General features: G+C 27.8%; 1 protein-coding gene across 2 annotated transcripts; it reads left to right on the forward strand.

Moving 5' to 3' along the window:
* The first annotated feature begins 7,533 nt into the window (after nucleotides 1–7,533).
* Nucleotides 7,534–12,052, forward strand: LOC114173926 (ubiquitin carboxyl-terminal hydrolase 20). 2 transcript variants are annotated; one of them, XM_085669456.1, is made up of 9 exons: nucleotides 7,534–8,211; nucleotides 8,300–8,420; nucleotides 8,707–8,817; nucleotides 9,029–9,195; nucleotides 9,360–9,689; nucleotides 9,807–9,929; nucleotides 10,387–10,966; nucleotides 11,059–11,256; nucleotides 11,792–12,052. In XM_085669456.1, exons 1-9 carry the CDS (start codon nucleotides 7,825–7,827, stop codon nucleotides 11,797–11,799), a joined length of 2,025 nt encoding a protein of 674 aa, XP_085525582.1. In that variant the 5' UTR covers nucleotides 7,534–7,824; the 3' UTR covers nucleotides 11,800–12,052. The 2 variants fall into 2 exon arrangements, with proteins under 2 accessions (XP_085525582.1, XP_027914408.1); XM_028058607.2 differs by lacking the exon at nucleotides 11,792–12,052 and having other exon boundaries at nucleotides 7,537–8,211; nucleotides 11,059–11,580.
* Nucleotides 12,053–17,284: the final 5,232 nt, after the last annotated feature.

Consider the following 17,284-nt stretch of genomic DNA (forward strand, 5'->3'; position numbering starts at 1 on the left):
CACAGACTGAAATGTTATCTTGGGAAAATTCTTAATGACATTTAGAAAATTATAATACCCCGCTTTGATTGTTTCCAATTAAAAAAAATAGTATTAACGAAAATTTAAAAGATGAGTAAACTATATATATATATAGTCTATAATAACAAGTTATAATCCATAATTTTACAATTTCCTTTATAAGATAATAAATGTTGTCTTTTTTATTTATTTTTAATTTGTTTGTCGTAGTTTATATTTTATCTTTATATGCATTCATATGTATATTACTTTCACAACTAATAGTTTGTTTTTCATGAACTAGTGATATTTTGACACCACAAAAGACCAAATCATTTGATAATTTCAAATAAGAGTTAATATGTTTTTAGTTTTTTTAACTTATATATGCAAAATTGAAATTTGGTTCCTTTCGAAAACTTCATATAAAATTGATCTAGATACTTTAGTAATACATGGAATAGATCCTCTTTGACTACCGAAAAGTTAATATATAATTTCATTTGAAAAGTTTTTTTTTTTACATGTGTAACAATGATGTTGACGTGGACGTACTTTATTTGACACATGGATTTTTTTTATTAAAAGAAAAACTTTGTGCACATGTGGGAGGTTAAAGAATTTTTTACTAGTGAAGGAACTTTCATTTTTGCCTTGATTAAAATAAAAGTTGAAACTCTAATATTAAATTTGTTGTTGACAATGTCAATGTGCATTTTGAAAGTTTGTCTTGGGTTCGTGTTGTTGCCCTTTAGGTGCAACTTTTGTGGTGAGAGCAGTTAATAATAATTTCACCAATTGTGGACAACATTGTTCAATTGAGAAAGGTAGATTTTTTTTTGTGTGTGAATTTTTGTAGAAAAAATGGACTTCAAATATGGTGGTGAGTTCAAATTGTGGTGGAAGCCGAGGAAGGGAAACATGAACAAAAATTTAAAACTACTTAATCTTGTTACAAATGTTGTAAAGTTAACAAATTTAAAGAGACAGTGTGAAAATAAAAAAGAAAAACACGAAAAACAAGATGTGCAGTTCACCTTTTTCTTTCTTCACATGTTTGAACAAATTTGTATAGAAAATGTGTGAAATGTCTTAAAAATATTTATATTATATCATAAAACTTTATATAATAATACTTACAATAATGATAATATTTATGTGTATATTTATATTACATTTATCATCAAGGGTAAAATAGTAATCATATAATTTTATCTATTAAATTTGTTTTTTAATTTATCACACCTATTACATCATACACACACTTTGATCTTAAATCACAACATCTTTTTCTTAATCCAAGCATCTTTCTTTTAATTCAAACAATTCCAGACACGGACAACATTAATCATATGAAATTCACTCTCTCAAATTCATCTCTTAATCCAGATACAGACAACATTAATCATATGAAATCTCATCAAATCAGTGGTAGCAACACATGCAAAATTATATTTTTGCATTTTCTAAGCCCACAACCTCAAATTCATGTTTCTTTTAAAGATTGTTTCTCTTACATAATTTAAATTTCTCTCTCCCATTTTTTTACATTAAATATTTATTATACTAACCATATATTATTACTTCAACTCAACCTCTAGCCATGGTTCATATTCTTTGTATTTCTTTTCCCTTGACATATAAGAAAGGATGGTAGTGGGATATTTTTCCGAAATGGCTCGAGGTGGCCTATTTGGCTTTGGGTTAATTTAAGCACAACAAAAATTGCCTTTATTATTTTTAAGACTTTGCCAACAAAGTGATAAAAAAATGAAGGAATCAAGCAATACCGGTTGCAAACAAGAAGTAATGACACTCAACTAAACCGTTTCGGACACTCTACTCCCTTATACTGTACCTTGCTTCTTCAAATAAGTTACTTTCTAGTTTCCAATGTTAATTTCTTTATATGTGAAATAAACACATTTTTTTTGTGCTTAGAATTCTCATTTAAGATTTTTATTTTGTGCTAGATTAAAATTCAAAACATTCAATGAAACCTCAAAATTTATAAAGCACAAACTAGTATACTATACATGATAATTTCCACTAATGAATCCTCAAATCATTACATGCTCTAGTGGATGTAAGATGTAATATGAGCAATATGAGCGAGAACCATTTAAAATGATTTCAGTCTCAATTCAACGACCTTTTACAATAAAATTAGATCATTACGAGGAACAAAATTAGAGGAATAAATATATGATGAGTGAGAGGACAAAATAATTTATTTTTAAATATTTGATAAAAATGTTTAAAAATCAGGAGGTGAGATTGTCCACTCTCATATACACATAGGTCCACCACCAAGATAATCGTGCTTCGTATATTAAGTATCTTGAAGAAGCTTGGTCTTCAACGACAGATCTTGATAAAAAATATTGGAGGGGCCAAAATGATATACTCAAATTTTATATATTTAATCATTGTCATTGATATAACAATAACAAAAGTATATATAATTTAGTATTGAAATGTCCTTGTATGTTCTTCCTTACAAAAATTATAGTTTTGAGGTTGTATTTGATTTGAAACCCATTTTAATTAAGTTTTTCTAATTTCATCTCTTTATAGTTGAGAACGTTTTCCTATAACAAGTTCAAAATAATTAATATGAAACTTTCCACCTATAATTCTTTGAATCTTAAGAAATTATTACTCTAATACAACAATAGAATAGTATCATGCTTATAGGTGAAAAAGTGAATTTGTATTGTTTTGGTATCTTTCATGTTATCACCTAAAAAATTAATCTATGGTTTTATTTTTCATCAATATACCTATTTAAAAAAAATTAAGATAAAAAAATAATTTATCAAAATCTAATAAAAAATTGAGAGACGTAATTACTAATAAAATTTACGATAATGAAGTCACATTTAAAGAGTGATTATGAAAAAACATACAGTACATAACTTTTTTTCTATATTCATAAAAAAATAAATACACAAAAAACTAATAAGATGGAAAAAAAAATACTAAATATCAAACTAATATTCTACCATCAAGAAACAAAAGAGAGTTACATTTTTTTATCTTAAATAATAAAAAAAGATAATCAATAAAAGACGAGAGAGAAGAAAAATTTGTGTCTAACTTTCTATTTCCTTTTTTTTAAAAAAAAAAATGCAAGCGTAGATAAATATAATGCGTGAAAAACTTAAAATGAGAAAGAACAAGAATAATATCTCAATAAATTTTATTGTTTTTAATTATATTTAATTTGATATATTATTATTTATTATATTTTATAAAAACAAAATAAAAAACAATCTGAATTATTTTTTAAATAATTTAAATAATATTTCAAAGAAAAATTATTTTTTTTGGAGGGTCATGCTTCTACAAGCCATCTAAGTTCCGCTGTTGTTGGTCTTGCTAGCGAACATGAGGTAAATTTGTTCTATCTTTTTGCTAAAGTTAATTAGTATGTGACCCGTGCATACGCATAGATCTTTTTTTCTTCTGTTTTATATAAAATATAATATAATATTTATTATATTTAATTAAATAAATTTAAAAAATATATATTTAATAATTAAAAACACAAATAATAATATTATAAATAATTATAAATTATAATTTTTTTAAAGATTCAAAATTTATTTAATAAAATTATGTAGTACAATAACATTTTTTATAATTAAAAAAAATACTTATAATAATAACAACATTATTGATAATAATAATAATAAAAAAATTTATGCTGAAATTATTAATATAAATATTAATATTAAGACTAATATGAACCACAATAATTTATAACTATATATAACAAATATACATATTTTTGTGTTCTCTTTTCATTTTTTAAATTTATCTTCTTAACTATTATTTTTAAATTGAAATAATTATTTTTATAAAAAACTTACTTTTTAGTTTTATTATTTTACTAATTCTAGTAATTAATTTTTTATTTCAAATAATTATTTCAATATTAAGATAAATCATCAACATTGAAACGATATTATCTATATTTCAGAAACTAATTAGTTTTTGTGATTTATAAAATTCTTATTATTTAGATCTTGTTTTAAGTTTTTTTTTATATATATAAAAATTTATTCGTATTTAAGTATGTTAGTTAACACCAGACTGTTAGTTCATAACAAACTTAAACTTTTACTGATTTAAGTTTCTTCGATAATAGAGTTAAAAGACTCTAAATAACGGATTTTAAAAACCTGTTCTGCATTGATGAGAATTAAATATTTTTTAACAAGTGTTTCACATCATTAATAAGGATTTATTTCTAACACAAACTCAAATCCAATATTTCGAAATTTCTTAATCAGATGCAGTAATTCTACTATTCCGCTTTAATTATTTCCAATAAAAAAATCTAATTAGTATCTCAAAAAATAACTAAAATGTAAGGTTTAAATACTTTAATTATTTCCAATAAAAAAATGTAGTGTTTAATTACTATTTTAAACAATTTAAAATAATAATATGGTTAGACAGATTGAAGATAAATATGGTTTGGATAGATTGAAGTTTGTTTATGTTGAGAGATACCTGTAGATCACACTGATGGTTAGATATTATTTAATATTTCGCTACAAAATGTTTAAGCGTAAAATGTAAGTAAAAAGATACATTAAAAAAAAAATCATGTATTTGTAATCTTGATTGAGTTCAGTTAGATGATACTCATATTAACAACGCTTAAATTAATAAAATCAAATATGTAACTCAATGTAGTAAATTACAAAATTACTCTAATTAAAAATAACTTAATATATGTATATTTTACACTTAAAGATAAAACTTGATGTTTATAATATAAAACTTTTTATCAATATTTTTAAAATAAGCTCTTCTAGAAAAACTAGAAAAGATTGATTGAAAGAAAAATAGAAAAGACATTTTACATATTTAAAATGTTTTAAAATTTGGGTTAAATATGTTTTTGGTCCCTCAAGTTTCAGCGAAATTTGGAATTAGTCACTAATCAAAACTTTTGACAAATTTAGTCTTTCATCTTTCAAAATGCATGAATTTAGTCATTTTAACCAAATTTTGTTAAGTTTATTTGACGTTTCAAGCGCATTTCATGATAGTATTTAAATTATTTACACTGTTTGACACATTTTTGCTTCAATGTTAACTTAAATACTATCATGAAATGTGTTTGAAACGTCAAATAAACTTAACAAAATTTGGTTAAAATGACTAAATTCACGCATTTTGAAAGATGAAGAACTAAATTGATATAAAATTTTAATGAGGGACTAATTCCAAAATTCACTAAACTTGAAGGACCAAAAACATATTTAACCCTTAAAATTTCAATGATTAGTGTAGGTGATAAACTTTAATATTATTTAGTATGAGTTGAGTGAAACTAAAAATGTTAAATTTAAAATATAAGTTCTTTATCATAATAACACTTTTATAGTCTGCAATTTATGCATTTATATGATATGATTTTAATCTTTTTACTGTAAAATGCTTAAAGGAGCTTTATGAATTTGTAAATTTTAAAACACTTCAATTAAATTTAGAAAAATATTCAAAATCATTGTGGCGAATGAAAGATAATAAAAGAATATAAAATTTAGATAAATATTATTATCTTTTCATTATCACGATGTGTTACCGCAAGAAACTATGGAAAATCTTTAGAATCGCAAGATTTATACAATGATCTTTTATCTATTATCATATATCTTTTCTTATTATCATATAATTTAGATTATGATGATCTTTTATTCCGGTGAAGCAGCAAAAATAAAAAATATGATATTTAGTTAACTAATATTTTTTGTTTTCATTATGACAATCTATTAATGCACGCTAAAAGATCATTTGATAAACAATATTTGTTTATTTTTATTTTCCCGATTTTTAATCTTTCATCCAAATAAAATTATATTAGATATCACACTCAACTTTGACATCTTAATTATATTGATATCCTAAAGTTCATCGTTTGTTATTATATGAAAATTTATTAAAGAAAAATTTAAAGAATACAAAACAAGAGAACCATACCAAATTCATGATAAAAAATTACACCAATTATATTATTCTCTATGAACAAAACTCAAATTTATGAGCATAATGATTTTTCTTTTACGAAAATCATGAAATTTTTTGAATTGCATATATGTACAAATTAAATAATAATTACTATCCAACCAAAGTTGTAAAAAGTTCTCATTTTAAATATGTTTTCAAGCATAAATAACCCATAAACTTAATATAAGAAAAAATTTATACATCTAAAAAGATTAAAAAACTACCAACATATTCGTCCATACTTCCTTTAAAGATATCAACACATGAGGCCAAAATAAGACAACTCTTAGATACATAATCAATATTCAACTTAAGTCAATTAACATATGAAACTTGCCATATTTCATTCATATATGAAACCACCACAGTCTTCTTAGTTTGAATATTTATATGTTCCTTAAATCTATTTTTCAGTCACAAATATTAATTTCTTAATTAAAAAAAATAACGAGGAAAAGTTAGATATTAAAATCTACTATATGCTTTTTCTCATATTCTAAATCATCTAAATAATTCCAACAAATAAAACCATTTTAATTACTTTAAGAAAAAAATTGCAATTCATAAACTGAATAACAAAATTCAAAGAAAATTCGCAAAACTTGAAAAATTTCCTTCAACCATTTTTAGATACATAAAGGAATTGAATAGTACAATAACAAATAAGATAAATATTTAATATTATTATTACACAACAAAACACATAAAACATAAAATAATTTTCTTTTAACTTCTAAACCGATAGGAAAACGATCTTATTAAAATTTTCAAATAACCAAAATTTTAGTTAATAACATCATGTTCGACCAAATCAAATTTTACCGATCCACATGTTTCAGACCAGAAAAATAAAACTTTTTCGCTAATTTCTTGAGCACAATCTTTCGTTGCACAGTGTTAGATTAGTGTAAAACAATCAAAATCACAATAGTTAGTTATTCATTATTTTCTTTTTGGTACGAGAATTGTTTGATAACCGGTCACTGTATTTTACTAAATTATATTTGCTAGAAAATAAAAACTAAATATTATATATTTTTTTTGAAAAGTACTTTTTTAAAATATTTCTAAATGTTAAATAATTAATTGTTCAAAGTCCACTGTAATTAACATATTTGAACTCCAGCTTGTCATTTCTTTTAATTTAACTATTATTTTATTAGGAAATAATTGTCATAATAATATTGAAAATTTTCGTGTGTATATAAAGATAAATAATGTAAAATAACTTAAGAATATTTATTGCATTAAATAGAAAACAGTTAGCTTTTTTGTGTAATTTAATTTAATAAATGCATTTAATTTTAATTGGCAACGCACTTTGACAGATAATTAATCATTAATTATACATTCATATTATTATAAATAAATATCTCAGAGGCTTGTGTTTGTATTAAGATTAAGAAGAGTGTTGGTTTAGTTAATGTATTGTCTTTGGCACAAAACCAAACACTATACATGTACAGTATCAGAGAGAGAGAGAGAAAGAGAGAAAGCATACCCGCGATGTCACTTTCACTAAAATGATTTTGGTGCCAAAATCTCAAAACATTGAACCCCTTTTCCCTCTCATTTCAAACGAATTTCACCTTCCCTCCTCTTCTTCTTCGTATCAAAACCCTAACCCCCAAACCCCGCTTTCCCAATTTGTTATCCTTTGATTTATAATCCAAATTCCCCCCAATTTTTTCCAGTTCAAAAGCCCCCGCCTTCATTCGTAGTCATTGTTCAATTGTTCAACATCATTTAAACCCCCAATCTTTTCAACCCTAACTTTACTCCGCGTCGCGAAATTCAATGTGTTTCTCACTCCCTTCACCGGCTAGGTCCGCAGAGGGTCCAATGGAGGTTTCTCCCGCTACCAATTTCGTTTCCGAAACTCTATGTCCCTCTGAATCGGTCGGCGATGGTTGCGATCATTCTGGTCGGTTATCGGCCATCGGCGAATCTACCCTTCCGGGGGTTTACGGAGTTTGCGGCGAGGAAGCTGCGCAAGAGAATTGTAATACGGACACGCAGTTCCGGCAGCTCAACAACGATTCGACTTTGCTGTTGACTTCTTGTTCACCCGTCTCGGCGGTGGCGCCGGAATCGTGGGTTACTACCCAAGGGAACTGGCTCTTAGATGAGAACGAGGGTTCAATAGGTGCAGAATCCTTCTATGCAATTGGGCCTTCTAACATGGTTGTGGTCGTTGTTTTCTTTGGCTTTATTTTTTTAATGGTTTTTTCTCTTAATTTTTATACTGATGATATTGTGTTCCGTTTAACAGGGAGCAGGACTTTCGAATCTCGGCAATACGTGTTTTCTCAATGCTATACTGCAATGCTTTACACATACAGTGCCTCTAGTGCAGGGTATTCGTGCGTGTACTCATAATTTCCCTTGCGCTGGTGAGTTATGCTTGTTTGAATTTTAAATTTGGTGTTGCTTATACATGTTTACTTCTAGTGTATAGGGTGATCTGTAGTATTGTTGAGGGACCTGTCAGTTACTGATGATCAGCTGTTTGTTCATTACTTTTGTGGTTGACTGACTGAGTGGGTGGATTATCTTTAGGATTGAAATTTGTAAAGCAGCGCCTTTACAGCTGTTTGCTCCTTGCTCTTGTGTGTATGTTTTGAGTGTCTGTCTGTTTCTCTTGTATAGTTTCTGATTTTTAAGATTTGGAAATTTCAGGTCATATGGATTGCTTCTGTGTTATATGCACTTTTCGTGACCAGGTTGAACGTTCCCTGGCCGCATGTGGACGGACTCTCTCACCTTTGAAATTTGTGAACAATTTGAGTTGTATCCTTCTTTTATGACTTTCATGATGATTGTTTAACTACCTTGTAGTCTAATCTGGATCTGTGCCCACTCATTGGGTTGGAATAATTAAGGATTGTCACTAGTAGTAACTTTTGCATGATTAGCTTGTGAAATATAACCTTTGAATACTGCAAGATTGATTTATTTTTTCACTAATGACTGTTGTAATCCATAACTATCATCTTTATAGATTTTTCTTCTGGATTTAGAAGATATCAGCAGGAGGATGCCCATGAATTCATGCAGTGTGCTTTAGATAAACTGGAAAGGTGTTTCCTAGATTTGAAGAAGACTGATTTAAATTTTGAAGATGATAATCTTGTACAGAAAGTATTTGGTGGTCGTCTCATTAGCAAAGTATGGCAGTGAAGTACATTGTTCAACACTTTGGGTTTTGACTCCTTTATTTGTCTTGTGTTCGCATAGTTATCTTTTGTTGAAATTTTTGTTTTGGTTTCGATTAACAGTGTTGTGTTTGGTAAATTGCTAATATTTAGCTGTTCATTGTGTTTGTGTTTTAGCTTCGATGTTGTAGCTGTGGTCGCACTTCTGACACTTATGAGCCATTGATTGACATGAGTTTAGAGATAGAAAGTGTAGATTCTCTTCCGAGTGCTTTGGACTCTTTTACTAAGGTGGAAAAGATTGACGCAAACTTTAGATGTGATAACTGCAAGGAAGAAGTGTCCATGGAGAAGCAGCTTATGTTGGATATGACACCATCAATTGCAACATTTCATTTAAAAAGATTTAAGACAGATGGGATACTTGTTGAGAAGATTGATAAGCATATTGATTTCCCGTTGGAGTTAGACTTGCAGCCTTACACCATTTCTAATCAAAACAATGATGTGAGTTGTGGTTTTATTGCCGAACTTACATTTACTAGATCTTTGCACGTGTGTAGTTTTTGAGTTCTCTTGTTTCCCTCGTGAATTCTGTTTTCTGACTCATTTTTACGCTGATAGGTACTGATGAAATATGATTTATATGCCATTGTTGTGCATACTGGATTTTCTTCTACTTCAGGGCATTACTTCTGCTTTGTGCGCTCTGGTCCAGACACATGGCACAAGTTGGATGATTCGATGGTATTATTGTTTCCCCTTTAGATGCTTTTAGATATTTTGCATATTTGTTCGATGATAAAATGTTAGTTCTTCCTAATGTTTCTTCATGGGACTAGATAATTCATTGGCTATTGTGTTATTAAGTTGAAGAAATATATTTGAATTTTGTTTGATAGTTCATGCCTTTTGGTTTGGCATGTTCAGTAAACAGTTGCCTATAGTTAAAAGTGATACTATCATAGATAGTTTTGTTTAGTTTAGTTTAATATTACCTTATTTCCTATATAAGCATGTGGAATTGCTATGGTTGAACTCTGTTAAGATTCCATGTTCTATTCTCCCAACATTTTGTCTTCCATATCTTAAATAAGTTCGTTTCTTCTGAAGTTTCTTTTCATTTGGTTTGTGCTTTTGTAATTATTGTGTTGGTTAATGTTCTCTAAAGTTAAAACATGTTGTATCTGGGGGTTTTCTTCAGGTTACTGAGGTATCAGGAGACTCTGTACGGTCTCAGGAAGCATATATACTGTTTTATGCAAGACAGGGTACTCCATGGTTTTCTAGTATCATGGAATCTCAAAAGCAATGTTTGGATCCAAATATTTCAAGTACATCTCCTACGTCTGTTTTAGACGTTGGTGATGACATATCTAAATCTAATCCCAATTTGGTTCCAAGTACTGAGGAAGGCGGGGCTGCTGTATCCAAAGGATGTTCTGATCCTCCGTTTGATTATTTTTGTCCAGACGAACTTGCTTTTTCTGAACCAAATGACTCTAAAGATGCTACTCATGGCTGTGGACAATTTCTCTACGGGTCAAATCAGGAAAGCGTTTCTCTCCATAGCAGCTCTAAAGACGTTGAAACCCAAAAGTTGTTCAGGAACAGGGTGACCTTGGATTGTCGTTCCGTATTTGATGGAAAATCATATACTGAGAATTCTAGTCTTGATAATAACTATGACTGTGAGGAAGAAGTTGATTTTAGAGAGAATTTTGGTGCTTGTTCACCATCTCTGCCTTCGCCTCCGCCCACCTCCCCTCTTGAAGATGCTTCAGGTAGCTGAATATAATTATGCTAATTGCCTTCTTTTTCAGCATTATTTGTATGAATGATTTGTTTTTTAATAAGCTTGAGTTGGATTTGTCAGATAAATTTCATGTCTCACGTGATAAATCGGAGAGTAAGCAGAGCCGTAAAAGATCACTCAATCAGTGTAACGAGAATCCTGAACGACGAGAAGCTGTGAAATATCTGAACAAGACTGGTTCAAGGAGAGGGGCACTTTTGAAATATGTTACTCAAGATGAAGCTTCAAACAAGAGAAAAAAAGTGGATTCATTGCAGTGTAAGAAAACCACCTCTCTTGATCGCAAAAAATCAAACCAAACATCTGTCAGCCGCCCTGTGGCAGCTGGAATTTCACAGTGAATGGTGTTTTGTTTATGTACTTGAAGTCTTGTGGTGTAAAGCCTGAAGCAGTGATATATATGTTAAGACTTCTTAATATCACCACCGAATTGTATAGTTTCACACTCGAGCGAGAGTGCATGGATGTACTGGTTATCCGTATATGTTCCCTTTCTGCACCGGTGTAAAACATGTAGCCAGTGAGGACAAGAATGTATAATAAATAGTAACATGATAAATAAGATAATCTTGACGTTGGTTATGTCTGTTGGTGATTATATCCGGTCTAGAGATATGCATATATATAAGTGAGGGCAAAGTTCATGTTATAAATCAATTGAGGCATTCTGTGAGGCATGCTTAATTTCTATTTCGCAGCTGAGTTCCTCTAAACAAAAACTCGGAACTCGAGTTAGTTGTTCTTTTGTTGTCTAATTATCTAATTCATTGTTGTCATTATTTGGTTGTTACAGATGCCTAGGCTTCTTATTGTCTTGATTTCATCCCTAGACGCAATGTCCATGGCTTTTCTCAAGCGCATTATCATCGACATTTTCGCGGTGCACCGGCCTCTACTCTTTTTAGCTGCACTGGTCTCGACATTTTTGAGATGCATCAGTAGCAGCATTTCCAAGGCGCACTTGCTAATCATTTTTTAGGATTTTCTGACCTCAAATTTATTTAATTTTTCTTTTATCTTTTTTCAGGCTAAATAAATTGTTTCCTTCTAACAAGCTAATGTTTAGCAATATCTTCAAATATTATCAGAGTTATAGGATTTATTTTTCTTTTATACTTTTATCTATTACAAGTTTTATAAACACATCATATAATGTATATTATTATTTTTTCTATAATTATTTGTTGTTATTGTATGTACTATATATAAAGTGGACTCAATTGCGTAGTCTAAACATAAGTTTTGAGCATCTCTTCCAAACATTTTTATCTGAAACTAGAGTTTAATATATATATATATATATATATATATATATATATATATATATATATATATATATATATATATATATATACACAAACACACGTTGATTATGTACGAAATCAAATACATATTCACTAAGAATTTGATTAAATTGTAGAATTCATGTGTGAATATTATTTTACAAGTTGCTCTCGTGAGAAATTAAACTTTTAAATTTATTTTTTTAAAATATCTTCAAAATTAGTAATTGATTTCTTGATCTATCCTTCCCATCTGTGGATGACATTTGTATACGAGATTTGAGTGAATTCTTATTAGCTTGTCATTTAAGTATAGTAAACATGTTTAAGTTTACATTCATTTAAATTTGCATTCCGTTTAAATTCGCATTTGATAAGAAAAAAAAATTCTCGGATCAATAATTTTATGACTTATTTTCAGAAAAAAAATCTTGTAAAAGTCATTTGACTATATATTTTATTACATATAGGAATAAAATAAAATCAGAAGTTTCTCTTGTAACATATCTCTTGTATTTATCATATATTTTATATTTTTATAATTTTTACAAATTTTCAACACTCATACTATTTTATAATGTAATTATATGACTTATAATACTTATAATATTTCATATTGTAATATAACTATTAAAATTTCATAAGTCCGCATCCCAATTAAGTCCACATTAAATGTTCAAGATCAAAATGCGGACTTAAGAGAATATTTATTGTATTTGTCTAAAATTAACACTGTTCATGTTTAAGGTAGTAATTACCAAGAAATTTTCTTAATCAATGTAACATTAAAGATGTGAATTGGTAACTAGTTCTTGATTATGTCAAGCACTCTTTTATTTTGATTGCTTTCTGTCTTTATAAAATGGAGGGATGTCAAATAAATATGTTCACATAATTATTGTTCGAATATAAATATTGATGAAAACTATTTGCATTGATAATATATGATTATGAGTAACATTGAAAGTTTTAATGAAGATATGGATAAGTATGTCTATCTTCATTTCCTTAGATCTGTCAAATTATTAAAATATTCATATTTTTTTATGTTACTTAACAAATTTGTCTTTAATGATATTTTTTCTTATTACTTTCATTTAATTTGAAAAATCTTTATTTATTTCTTTGTCACATAATTTTTTATTCTCTAACCTAAAAGTTTTTCGACTTGTTTAATATGTACTAACTTCACTTATGCTTAAACTTTTTTATTTTGTATTAAAATTTTGATTACACCTTTTTTTAGCTTTGTTCAAATGATATTCCATTTGAGAAAATAAAAATCTCATTTTTATTAAATCAAATAATATTTAGAACACAATGTGATTGTTTTATACTCCTTTTTAATACTTTTATTTTAATTTTTTTTCACATCAATTCCAAGTGTTCAATGGTATACACTTTTATAATTTAAGTCATTTTGATATTTTCTTTATGGTTATTTAATTTTTTTTTAATTATTTAATATATTTGAAATAGTAAAGGTAAATGTACGAGAATACCCGTTATACCAAATGGAAATTGGATTGCGACAACAGTTTTATATCATTTGAGTATGAAATTTGAGATAACAATAAATTTTACTTCAAGATGAGAATATGACACTTTTATCTATTTGGTGAAATTATCAAAATGGACAAATTTTGAAAAAATTACCAATATGGGAAATCGTACCAACCAAGGATGACTTCATTAGGAAGAAGTAATATGGCATGTGAACGATTTACATAAACAGGAAGAATTTGTATATGAGGCCGACGACTTCACTTTACTTTGATTAACGTTAATCAACCAATTATTTTTTTTATTATAAAAAATTGAAGTTGTATTTGGTATTTGTCTTTGAAGACTTCATAATATAAAGAAGTCGTACTTCAATGTTTTTCTTACTTCTTTTGAAGTTTCTATTGGTTATACAATGCTTTTTTGTACTTTTTTGAAACCTTTGTTGTTTGATATGATTTTAGTGTTTTTTGTACTCTTCTTTAGTACCTAATAAAATTTTCAATATTTTTCCTATTATTTTGAAGTATCGACTGTCTCATACAATTTCATTATTCTGAAGTTTCTATTGTTTAATATGACTTTAGTATATGTTTATTTTTAAGTTTTAATTTGATTGCGACTAATTTTTTTAAATACATTGTTTTAAAGTCATTAAATATTAATAAATAAATTAGCGGACAAGGTGTTACTAAAAGAAATTAAAGAGAGAAATCATTGGATCCAAAACTAATACACAATAAAAGTTTGAGTAATAATATAATTGTACTAAAACATTTATCTATGAGACAACTTTCCACAAGAAGACATTCCTTTTTGTTTTCTTGATCTTGATTGAGAATGTGGAATAGGATATCATCCTTCTCTTGTTGTTTTTCCATCTGTTCAACATTTTTTTAATAACACCTTGTCTATTAATTAATTTATTTGTGTTTAACTATTTTAAAAAAATATATTTTAAAAAATTTGTATTAATCAAACTAAAACCTAAACATAAACTTATACTAAAGTCATATTCCACAATGAATACCTTAGAACAATAAAGTCGTACGTATGAGACACCAGAGACTTTAGAATGATATAGAATGACTTAAATACCTTTTTTGTCTTCATTTTCGTAGTGTTAGTTGCGGATGGTCCTCATTTTGACAGAATGTTTAAAATGGTCTTCATTTTCACAATGCGTATTTTATTTGGTCATTTTCTGTAACGCCGTTTAAGTCAGTAACAGAGTATTGTATATGTGACATTGTTTATATTACATTGCATTGGGGTGTGTTACGTGTACTGTACAAATGGTTCCGTTACTGATTTAAATGGCGTCACAGAAAATGATCAAATAAAATACGAATTGCGAAAATGAGGACCATTTTAAACATTCGGTAAAAATGAGGACTATTTTAAACATTCTGTCAAAATGAGGACCATCCACAACAAACACTACGAAAATGAGGACGAAACAAGTATTTAAGTCATATAGAATAATAGGAAAAACAGTAAAATCATATTAGGCAATATAAACTCCAGAATAGTACAAAATACAGTGAAGTCGTATCAAATAATGATACCTGAAAAGAATATATATATATATATATATATATATATATATATATATATATATTAATTTTTATTATAAAGGCAAAATAGTAATTTTATAATTTAATTTATTAAGTTTTTTAATCTATCATATCAATCAAAACTTACAAATTTTTACGAATTTGACCTTTAAATTCACTTATTTTCACCTCCAAATCTCTTATGGTGTATTTGGTTATGTGAATGAAAGCTAGATATTCGAGGCAAAATTTTACAAAAATCAAGATGAATATTCTGATTCAACTTTCTTTGCTCGTATGCAAAGATTAAAGATTCAAGCGGGAAGTGTGTTTTTTTTTTCTACTTTTATAATAAAAATCAATTTCATAATTATTAGATAAATAAATTTATTTCATTAGAATCAAATAGAATATACTAAATCAAAAAATAATAATAATAATAATAATAATGTTAACGAAATAAATAACAATAAATTAAAAAAATGATTAAAAAAATATTATAATAATAATAATAATAATAATAATAATAATTTTTCATTTTTATCAATTAAAATGTTTTTTTAATCTATTAAATCTATCACACTATTTACTAACTTTTCTAAACTTTTTTTTTAAATCTCTTAATCCAAACAATTTCATTCTCACCTCTTTTTTCTCTTAAATCCATTCATTTCCACACCCTCAAATCTACTCTTCCATTCAAACACAACAATAAAAAAACAATATAAATTTGTCCTTCAAATCCACTCAAATCAATCTAATCACTCTCCTTCAAATTCATTTTTTTAAAAGAACACACTTTAAATTCAGGCATCTTTAAGTTTATCAATAAATAATATTACTAATAATTTAATTTTATCTATTTTTGTCCCCCATTTATCGTGAATTTGAGAAAAAATAGACTCGATCTGATTTATTTGATGTTTAAGAGAAATTTATATATATAAAAGTTTAAGAATATTTTAAATTAAGCATTGAGAAAGAATAGAATTGGTCCAACATGCCAAATGATACATCGAAAATTGAATTTCATAAACTAAATTTATTGGTATTAGGAATATATTTAAAAATTAAATTGTAAATATATTATATGAAACATCTTCGCATATTAAAAAAGACATCATGTAAATATAAAATGTAATCCAGGGTAATTTGTGTTGGGTTTTTTTTTTTATATATGGTTATAGTCATCTGACACCACTTTTATCCCAAAATCTTAAAGCATTGAACTACTCCTAACAATCTCCTCTTAAGGTGAGTCTTTTTTTTTTCATATGGTATATTTCTCCTCAGATGTATGATGACTCCTTTTTGGTATGATTATGCGGTCAATCACTTCGGTGACCTCTTTTTTATGTTTATGATTATGTAGTTAATCATTCCGAACCATCAGTTCTGATATTAGTGATGAGATATATATAGAACCACAATCTCTCAATAACTATATGTAGTTAATCACACACACACACACACACACACACACACACACACACACACACACACACACACACACACACACACACACACACACACACACACACACACACACACACACACACACACACACACACACACACACACACACACACACACACACACACACACACACACACACACACACACACACACACACACACACACACACACACACACACACACACACACACACACACACACACACACACACACACACACACACACACACACACACACACACACACACACACACACACACACACACACACACACACACACACACACACACACACACACACACACACACACACACACACACACACACACACACACACACACACACACACACACACACACACACACACACACACACACACACACACACACACACACACACACACACAACGATCTGATTGAAGAATTTAAGAAGTCCGACAACTAAAATTTAAATTGCATATAAATAAATAA

The sequence above is a fragment of the Vigna unguiculata genome, chromosome 2, assembly GCF_037176805.1.
Source record: "Vigna unguiculata cultivar grain cowpea cultivar isolate G323 ecotype 2 chromosome 2, ASM3717680v1, whole genome shotgun sequence".
NCBI lineage: Eukaryota > Viridiplantae > Streptophyta > Magnoliopsida > Fabales > Fabaceae > Vigna > Vigna unguiculata.

What these genes read in the sequence shown, in the direction of transcription:
- LOC114173926 (XM_028058607.2), top strand. Translation starts at nt 7,825, where the DNA reads ATGTGTTTCTCACTCCCTTCACCGGCTAGGTCCGCAGAGGGTCCAATG. An exon ending in CAATTGGGCCTTCTAACATG is followed by an intron (nt 8,212 to 8,299) that starts GTTGTGGTCGTT and finishes TCCGTTTAACAG; the next exon opens with GGAGCAGGACTTTCGAATCT. An exon ending in ACAAGTTGGATGATTCGATG is followed by an intron (nt 9,930 to 10,386) that starts GTATTATTGTTT and finishes GGTTTTCTTCAG; the next exon opens with GTTACTGAGGTATCAGGAGA.